The sequence below is a fragment of the Branchiostoma floridae genome, chromosome 7, assembly GCF_000003815.2.
Source record: "Branchiostoma floridae strain S238N-H82 chromosome 7, Bfl_VNyyK, whole genome shotgun sequence".
Lineage (NCBI taxonomy): Eukaryota > Metazoa > Chordata > Leptocardii > Amphioxiformes > Branchiostomatidae > Branchiostoma > Branchiostoma floridae.
In genome coordinates, this window is record NC_049985.1 from 10,874,097 (window position 1) to 10,884,421 (window position 10,325).

Below are 10,325 nucleotides of genomic sequence, written 5' to 3' on the forward strand. Positions count from 1 at the left end.
TGCCCCTTCTTATCCTTTGGTATGGGACCTGGACTCTCGCTTTTGAAACGACTCGAGCCACTATCGTATGCATCATTTACCTGCTCTAATGTTTTATCCTCTTTTTACTATTTCCTTGGCGTCCAAATAGCTCGCACAACTCGAGCCCTCGCCACCCAGTTTCGGATGTTTGATGTTTTTGAATTAAAGCATACAAACAATCAGAATTAGCGGATTATCTCCTTAGCATAATCGTTAAATTATGCTACTTGATTTTTCGCTTTTTTACAAACGTCATCTTAGACATTTCAGAACAACACCATTTCAGAAAATAACCTGAAATAAAATGAATGAGATAACTAACATGGAATAGAAAAAATAGCGCATTACAAAGTCAAATACAAAAGATGAGATAAAGAAGAATATAAGAATACTAGTAGATAAATGATAGAAACTGAAAAGAAAAAGAAACTTAAACAAATTTCAAACTTTTAAGCTTTCTGTTTTCCTAGATAGTTACTCCCGATTTTTCAGTCATTGACATATGATATATGTAAATGTTGCCATTTAACGTGTGGTACTTCAGAAGCCAAGCCTGAACGATGTACATTCTTACACGTGAGGTACTCCCGAGTCCCCAGGGTGTTATTGACGTACGCCCGGCCCGATGTTCTTGCTGAAAGACAACACCAGGAAATATCGAGAGGAAAGTCAACTCGGTACAGATAGAACTAACGCTAGACAACAGTTAGACGTCAAATATGTTGGAGGACGAAAGCATATTTCATTTCACTGCCCCTCTGCGATCACAAAACAAGGAAGCTTTTTCATACAGACAAAAAGAAAGCTTCTGTTTGTTCTCTTAAATCACAGAATCAACCCATTTCAGAGCAAGCGGGATCCTTCTAATCTCCAAGCAGATCCTACGGTAGCATAAGATAGTATCATAATCTGCCAGAGGAGTATTTGGATACCTGAGCTCCGGCCGCGGTAGCCCAAAACACTCTTAGGCCGGCTTCACTCCCTTGGCAGCTTTTGATACATTCTTATGCTACCGTAGGATCTGCTTGGGGATTAGGATCCTCCTACACACCGTTTCAGAAAGAAAGGTTAAACCTAACTAATTCATTTTAGCATTTAGAGGAAAGAAGGAAGGTGTCATACTCTCCTTCATTCTTTTTGTTCGCCGAATTTTTCTCTCAGGCTGATAATTTCGATTAGCTGTCGGATAAGAATTTCAAAGAACCCCATAACCTCATCATTATCTTTCAATGCCTGACAAGAACACTACAGAGCTAGAGCCGCAGGTGTGAAAGATTGAGATATCACGCGGAGAAACACGGGTTTACGTACGTCAGGCTCGCTTTGTTTCCTTCTCCCTCGCGGCTTTACTGTACATAACGATCTACACGTAAACTGCATGGACTGTACCTGTGTTTGTGTTTGTGTGTGGGTGCGTGTGTGGGTGGGGCGTTTGATATTCAAATCATATCGTGGCTTTCAACGTGTGGTCTTTAAATTAAGACACGAAACACTCAAGAGCCTAAGGTTTGCGGCGATAAAATGTTAATCTAATGATTTGGGGCTTACGTGGGTTACAGTCTCGCAGTGTTAGTACATGGCAGGATCGATGTATCCTAGCTGAGCAGGTACAGTGCGATACTTAAGCTAATCTATTGGAAGTTAAGTAGAATTTTCTCACGGTGATTGACTGGCTTCACTTATTCCAATCATTTAGGATTGACAGACATAAAACGGCGCTATATTATCAGTAATACAAGGGGTTATAATAATCAAGCTTTGATTAATTAAGTAAAAGTGCTCTTTTCGTAAGTGTAGACAGGGCGGTGTAACTCTGTAGGCTTGCTGGATTATACTCCCTTTCCACTAGGACGGCGCTCTCACCACGCTCTCTCTGCGACCTCAAATGGCGAGAGCAAATGGTGATAGATAGATAGAGCGCCAAGAGAGACCACAGCAAGCGGGGCGAGCACGAAAGGTCTCAACATTGGTTTAGGATATTAATTCAGCTAGGACGGTGCTGTCGCCGCGCTTTCAACTGCGGTTCGTGAAGAAGTATATTTGAGACAGAACCCGGAGAAATGTTTCAAATGTTCTGATGATTTACAGTGAAACAAACTGATATGGAATAACCAAGATTAAAAAAAAAAACTGTTTATCATTTCTCAACTTCCATGTATTTTAGAATCATTTCGACATGATGACATTAAGTTTTCTAGTTCTTCACCAGTACATTTAGATTATTGAAGTTCTGTTGTCAGTTTCAGTATTCTATGATTTACACGAATAGCGTGGCATGATAAAGACACTTATAGACAAACGTGTATATAACCTGAGACTCACGCGGAGTGACTGTACAGTGACCAAAATAGGACTTGTTCACAGCCTTGATTCTATACTTTGGATATTATGTAAGACGTTAACGTATGACTTCAAAGACTACAAAACACAAAGATTCATTCTTTACCTCTGAAAACTGCAGAACCTAAGCTCATAAAAAATTCTGACATTTGAGTTTTTGTCGTGTTGAGAGCGCGCTGGGGACGCCGGAGAGATTCCACTAGAGCAGCTTTTTCTGTCGTCTCGGCGCTCTCACTGCGCTCTGGCCAATTTTCCATCGCAGCGAGAGTGCGGTGAGAGCGCCGTCAATTAAGTGGAAAGGGGGTCTTAGATTTACGGATCCTGCTGTGTCTGTATCTGTATGCCTGTATCTATATAGCCGGTATAACCACCCTTCGGCTTAACACGCCAGCTTCGCAGACATGCGGCGTAGCTGGTCATATTAAGGTGGGGTCACACCTGCGTATATATTCAAGTCCGTATGAGGCGCGCATGGGAGTATTTGCCTCAACCAGGCTCCACAGGTCGTTGTAAAAATAATAGAAATTGGACAAACGTAAACAGGTAACATGCCAGACGAGTTAGCAGGGTCTCTAACCATATTTCTCGGTCAGCTAACTCATCTGGCATGTTATATATATATATTTGTCCAATTTGTACTATTTTTCCCGTGACCTGTGGAGCCTGGTAGGGACTAAGAGTGTCATACGCACCTCAAACGGACTTGAATATATACTCATGTGTGACCCCACCTTAACACTGAACTACCTGTCACCGCGTCCTAACTTTTGTACAAATGTCACCAGAGGCCCCGGCTAATTACCCGTGGTACTCCGACTTTAGGGTGAGTGAACTCAGGGTGAGTGAACTCAGAAAACATGCCACACTCCATCGCCAAACACTGTAAGCACTATCAATCAATTCAGAAAGCAACAACACAACTAACGCACGTGTATCAGCATGGTTTCTTCTTTATGGAGTTTCACCAGTAATGAGCGTGCTCATGTGGACAGATGCCAGTTACGTTACTGCCTTATATGGATCCTCTTTCCCGTAGTCAATAGTCTCGACAGGTCAAGTCATCGGTGTCTATTCTTGTCTTTTCTCGCGGCGAGCTCTGTATGTCGGAGTGATAATCACCATAGTCCGAGCCATGGAGTATACGCAGGCTGTGAAGAAAGCCATGGTGGTGGCTACCGTTCTCTATGCTGCTGAGAAAATGACCTCCCTTAAACAAAATATGTCAGACAATCTTTGACATTTTCATTTGATGAGTTTTTAAAAATGTTTTGTACTCTGTTGGGAGTACGTATTTTGTGGAATTCACAGATTGGCTTCACGGGTTTCAATCATTGATGATTGACGGACAAATCAATCACTACTATAACGTTATGTATATAGTAATATATCGATATACAATTACGATCTAATGTAACAAACTGCGTGAATTCGTTGCACATGTTTTCAGAGGACAGAAGAGGAATGTAAATTATAGATAAAGCATAACATACATTTCTATTATCATATTCTTACTATCTAAGGACATTCCAATATCATTGACATAACTTTATGGATGTGGCCTATGTTGAGCTGGATTATACAATAAGCCTCGCTGCCATTCTCGTGTTTATAACAACGATATTCAAGTTATATTGATGAATCAAGGGAAAGTGTACGTTTCGTACAGAGAAAAAAAATGCCATTACATTAAGGTCCCACTGATGCAATAGTCAAAGAGTGGAACCCTGGCATCTTTGGAGTGATGTAAACATGGTCAATGCTGTGAAATCGTGACCCCTAGCGAAAGTCAGGATACTACACCCAGAAGGTCGCTAGAAACAGAACAAACAGGTGCCGAGTTTCAGTGCGGATGGGATTTCTTTTGTAATTTGTCGCTCAAAGTTCTCTACTATCTAACGACTCTACTGTTCGATAGTGCAGACGGGTGTATTGTTACATATAACGTTACGTTAATCTGGTAGCACCTGAGGCGGCGTTCCTCACAAAGCCGCTCCAAGCTTTTTTCTTGGAATTTTGCCAATCGCAAAGTCTGCAAAACAACAGTCGGCTACAGATAAGGTCAAACATAAACGGGCTTCATTTCCCGCCAACCCGTCCTTCTCCAACAGCCCCGGACGGCGCTCTCTGTTGATTATTTTGATCGCTGGCATCCCTGGCACGATACCGGCCTATTTTAGCTGACGTTCCCCCCAGGCCCAGCCTAGGATATACTACATACAGGCTTGTGGTGCTCCAGATCTCTCGCGCTCTGACATGCGACCCAACCTGATTCTCGTTAGGGACTAGACTTGGGGTTAATTTGGTCCGTGTTTGGCGGGTTTATCACCAAGCCTCCCCCATACGACCCTGACTCAGACAGTTGTCCCGTGCTGGTGGGTGGATAGGGGATCCGGAGGCCCAGAGGAGGGACCGACTACTGACTTGGGTTTGGCTCTCCAACGTACCGCATTGCCGGTATCTATCTCTCACAACGTTGCTGACTATTAAAAACGGCAAGCTTCTTTGACCCATAGTCCACTTCCAAGAATCGCCTGTGAGTTGGTCTGCTGGCTGATCCTCCTCAGGCTATCTCTGAAGACAGCAGTGGATGAAAGAGGTGAGTGTATGTTATCATATTACTAGTATATTATTATGTCAGGCGGCTGTTTTCAGTGTTCTCCTAGAGTTTTCAGTATTCTTTTAACGCTGTGGCTATTGACACACTCAGTGTGCCAATAGCCAAACAGGCTATTGACACACCGAGATGCCAGTCAGCCAATCAGAGCTTGTAACATGCCTTTCCGGCATTATTTTACACAAGCAATAGTTGATTAGACATTGTTTGGAAGATTAGACATTGGAATCTTTGAATCTTGGAATGAATGGACGAATTCAAGTATGCCCTAGATTTGGATACCTGTTAATACAGCCTTCATCGTGTATGTTTGGCGTAGCGTAGTGGATCAAACGATGACCCGGGAACTTGTGATAACAGCTCCGACCCGGTTCGAGTCCGCGTCGGAGTTTTTTTCAATTTTTTTTTTTTCAATTTTTCTTGTCCCTTTTTAAACATCCATTTGATATAAGAATATTTTATATATAAACAACTTTTAAAGTTTCTGTTAACAATATCAACCAAAAATAACTCAGACCACAAAACATGTCATAATATTATTTTCGGCCGTGTGGTTCCGGCGCTATCGGCAGCGACTCGGAAGAATATTTCTTTCACATTAAAAATAACGGAGGTAAAACAACAACTAAATAACTTCGCTTCCTTAGTGATATAAGTTTTGAGGCCGAAAATTCTCCAATACGGCAGGAATTCGTCGGTAAACACATCTGAAAACGTGTTCCTAACCGATCCAACATGGCTGCCATGATCACATGCGGTGACAGTAAAACTAGCACCCTATATGATACCAGATTCCGATGTTTAAAATTGTGCCGTAAACACGTGAAAAAGATCGTATTTTGGGTTGATAATGGACACAGGATGCCATTTGTATTTTCAGAGTGTTGATTGTCAAATATAATCGTAAGATTTCCTCATTTTGGTGGTTTCTATCACTGGGTGTGTCAATAGCCTCGCTCTTCTTTTAATAGCTGCGTAGACTTGTCTATGTACATGACCAACATTACAACGCATAGAATTTTCGACTGCCGAGATGTGAAGTTGCCAACGCCGAAGTAACAGAAAGGTTACGGGTCCAGGGTTGTGTTGTTATAAACAGTATCCCGGGTATCTGGGTGAGGCCAGGGCCCCTACATACCAACACGCACGCCATCTTGTCGCCTGTCATATCGCAAAAGGGAAAGTCATATGGCGGAGTGTGTCTATTGAACTCCATTGAAACATTGTCTCAGAGGTTAGCTTGTGCGTCCGTTTGGAAAGGGAGCTTTCATGAAGCTTGTGGATTTTGGGATTTAAAATCGTGTCAGAAAAGAGAGGCCATGCGTCTTTGTGCAAACAAGTTATTCGGGGATTATGTTAGTTGACAGACTCCCCTGGAGACATTATTTCTTCCAGATGGGAGGGGGGGCAACCTGCTGTTGGACTCCTTCCTATGATCTCAAAATCTTCAGAAAGTGGTGGGGTGCAGGCAAAATGCTTTTCTTTTTCCAAAGTTTTTTTTAAAAACCAGAGTACCCCCATTCCCAGGCCCACTCACAGCTTGTTAGGCCGACCCTTTTTAATGTTGGAAAGTGTACAAGGTCCGGATGCCATTAAGTAATAAATCTTAACCATAATGGTTAAACTGAAGTTGGCATCGCATCAAACAGTCTAAACAGCACACTTGGTACAACTTTGTACAGTTGGTACAATTGATAAGTTAGTATTTTACAATAGGTTGTGTATGAAGCTCTGTACTATAGCCAACTGAAATGTAGAAAAAATAGTTGACATTTAACTGCGTCAAACGAAAAGAAAGCAACAGCACGATCAAATGTTGTTGTCAATTCAGTTCAAGTCGGCAACAACGCCTCAGCCTTGAACGATATCCCCATGGCTGTTGAAACTGTTTACCTTGGACTAAACTTGAGTTTGGGGAGTCCCTCCAGATGAGATCCGTAACCCCGCGGGCCGGTAAGTGTTTGTGTACATTTGTAACAGCTGCGTCTGGCAGGGTGTAATTATAGAACACTCAGCCATGTTGGTCCAGCCGTATTTCACAATGTGTGATAGTTCGCACACATGTCGCTAGACGTCGCTTGTACTACTCCTTGTCGCTGATGGTAACCGACTCATCTATAAGTGGCTGTATCCTACCAAGGTGCCACATATATTTCTTAGTATGGACATTGATGCTGATAAACAAGTTCCTTCTCTATCCCAGGTCGCGTTGCACCATGGTCTTCGTGTACAACCGTTATGACGTCAGAGGCCTGGGGATCGCCATCTTGGTGTCGGGCCTGCTGAGTATCGTGTTCGGCGTGGTGGGGCTGTTCTTCGGGGAACATCACATCCACAGCTTCGCCGCGCCCATATGGAGCGGCATCATCGTGAGTTCGCTTGTTTTTTTTTGTTTTTTTGTTTTGTTTTGTTTATAAAAAAAATCAGCACATTTATGAAATGAGATAACAGGTGTTTGTCGCCCTCCCAAGTTGTCACACAGAAGGTGTACTCAAATAAAAAAAAAATCAATATGCGATGTGCGGGATAGAGAAGTGCAGATGCGACTCGAGCTCTAGAACAAGAAGACCCGGCGAAGGCTATAGCACACAAGCTACAAAATAGTAGATATACTTAGTGAATGTACAAATATTTTACATAATGTACAGCAAAAGTTGAAGGCACTTCCCATGCCCATGAGGCGAAAATAAAGCCAACAGAAATATCGTGGGGATATGTTGTACGACTTCGAGCGTCGACCCGATTTTGTCGAAGATTTGTCCTACATCTTACTTTCTGTGCACTCTCAGGTTGTGGTGACAGGGGCCTTTTGTATCGGAACTGGGAACAAACCGACCAGCAGATGCCTGGTGAGTCTAACTCTGTATATCTTGACATCAGCTAGATGACAATTCTGCTGTCCTAGAGACCTCGACTTCACATAGGTGACGAGTCCGGCTGTTATATAGGTTTTGACATTACCTACGCGATGGTATACGATTGTATTGTATAGGCCTTAAAAACCTAGGTATCAATTCTGTTGTTCCACTGGCCTTGACATCGCCTTGGAGCCAATTCTGTTGTTCTATAGGCACATTACCCAGGTAACGATTAAGTTGTTCTATAGACCTTAACATCGCCTAGGTGACGATTCTGGGATCTGTACGTTTGGCATTGCCATCTCCTATAGATAGCTAGATGAGGATTTTGTTATTTTGTTAACCTTTAACCCACCAGGTGACGACTCTGCTGTTCTTCGCCGTGCTGAGCCTGATCCTGTGTAGCCTGTGCTGGGTGCTGGCGCTGATCGGGCTGATGAGACGGGAACACTGTACCCACTCCTCGGGGCTGTGTGACGGCGTCACCGTCGCCATGTTCTCCATCACCCTCCTCCTCGGCATCTTCCAGATGATCCTGTGTTTCCTCATCTCCATCATCTGTTGTCTCGGCATCTGTTACGGCGATGCGCGGGAGGTACGTTACAACAGCCGCTCAAATGAAGATTGGCACGTTCTTTAGTATACTAGTATGTTGACGTTGATGACCAACTTCTTGGTGCAATTTTGTTTCTGTCCGTGCAGCACGGGAAATTATACCAAAGACTGTAAACGTTTTGTACCCTATCCAGTACTACGTACGTCTTTTGCAGAGTAGTTCACTTTCACGTACTTAGTGTTGTTACCAAGCAAAAGTTTTAATATCTAGAGTCAATTTTATACAATTAGTGAGCAATATGGTTATCAATGTAAATTTCTGTTTGTTTCCAGCACGAGCCGACAGCGTACGAGCGGGAACCCATGGAGCAGCCTGTCTTCGTCGTGGGTACGATCAGTCTACGGTTTCTTGATATTAGTTTTAGAGATGAAAAGTGTCCAAGAATAAAAGCGTTTCCCGACATATCGCAAGGTTTCATTCCCTTTGTCATGGCTACATGAGCACGTAACTGTTAATCTTGTTGAACACCTCGTCGAGTGTCTGATACAACTCTTGTCGTTTCCTCTAGCTACCCAGACTCCTCCAGCTACCCAGAAGCCTTCAGCTACCCAGAAGCCCCCATCCAGCCGGAGTCGCCCAGGTCCCCGGGATGAATATGCAGATGAGCCCCCTCCGGTAGCGAAACGGCCGGAGCGCCCAGCACCCAAGGGACGGTCCCGGGACAGGGGACGGGACAGGGACAGGAGGACACCAGAACGGCGGCCTTAGGGTTACTTTAACCCTTCACATGTTAAGTTCAGGTGTCAGTGAAATACTTTGCGTAGCACAATCACCGGAGCTATCAGGGCTTGTTCCTCGTTCCTAGAGTTGACAATTGAATAGGAATATGTATGTTATAAAGAAGATCTAAATAAGATTACTTTATAAATTTAGAATTCCTTATTCAATATTGTCCTTGTGCGAACCATGACGGCAAGGTTTAGGAACAAGATTTTTTTCCATTCATAGTGAAAGACATAGCGGTGGTGCACTCAAATTGGCAAAATTATATTAGCGCCACCACTTTACACGTATACATAAACATAGACGCAAACAAAAAAGGGTAGAATAAAAGAAAATGTAACGAAATAAGGAATAATCAAGTAACGTCCGATGCACACTTTACAGTATGTGATGACGCTTTTACATCTTTATGTTTATTCCTATGCATATTACTTCGCATATACCCGTCTGTATAGCTCTTGATTTTTGAATATACTACAATATTATTACTCTGTACTATCAAAACTTAATCTAGCGAGAGTAGATAGAGACGCAGTAACTTAGCATGAGAATGGCATACGACAATTGTATGCCAGAGTACTTGAAACGGTATCTGAATTTTCCAATACATTCAAATGTGCCTTATGTAGACGCCTATATATTTATATCTTCGGATAGAGTATAGTTATGTAAACTATATAGCTTTCACGAATATATTTTTTGCAATGACGCTAACTAGAGCTGTCCTTATAACGCTGCGATACTTAATGGTTTATTGTACCTTCCTTGCGTAGCAAGATATCGTAAATAACGCCGTAATTACTTGTTACGTTTTAATGAGTGTTGGTTCTTGTAATGTTACACCAAATATATCATTTATAAACATTTGGATGTAGGCATTTTCGACTTTAGTATATTGTTTATTTTAAGAATGTCAAGCATGTACCTACTAGTAGTATCATCGACATTTGTGTAAATAAGGGCCTGGTAAGATCGTTACATTGACGAGCCGATCTGAGAGCAATCTCTGGATAGACAGGCAAATGTATAAAATTCAGCTACGCTGTAACATGGAACTGATATCTATATTTAGGCGTCTACGATCATTGTTTACGTTGTATAATCTCCAAGGAGATTCCTCCGGTGGCAAAAAACAGTAACATAAGCTGGGGAA

General features: G+C 42.6%; 1 protein-coding gene across 2 annotated transcripts; it reads left to right on the plus strand.

Moving 5' to 3' along the window:
* The first annotated feature begins 4,302 nt into the window (after window positions 1-4,302).
* Window positions 4,303-10,239, plus strand: LOC118419911. Of its 2 annotated transcripts, XM_035826576.1 has the most exons (7): window positions 4,303-4,957; window positions 6,807-6,928; window positions 7,179-7,344; window positions 7,765-7,824; window positions 8,192-8,428; window positions 8,722-8,776; window positions 8,958-10,239. In XM_035826576.1, the coding sequence occupies exons 3-7, from the start codon at window positions 7,192-7,194 to the stop codon at window positions 9,155-9,157; spliced, it is 705 nt and encodes a 234-aa protein (XP_035682469.1). In that variant the 5' UTR covers window positions 4,303-4,957; window positions 6,807-6,928; window positions 7,179-7,191; the 3' UTR covers window positions 9,158-10,239. The 2 variants fall into 2 exon arrangements, with proteins under 2 accessions (XP_035682469.1, XP_035682467.1); XM_035826574.1 differs by lacking the exon at window positions 6,807-6,928 and having other exon boundaries at window positions 4,328-4,957.
* The last annotated feature ends 86 nt before the right edge of the window (window positions 10,240-10,325 follow it).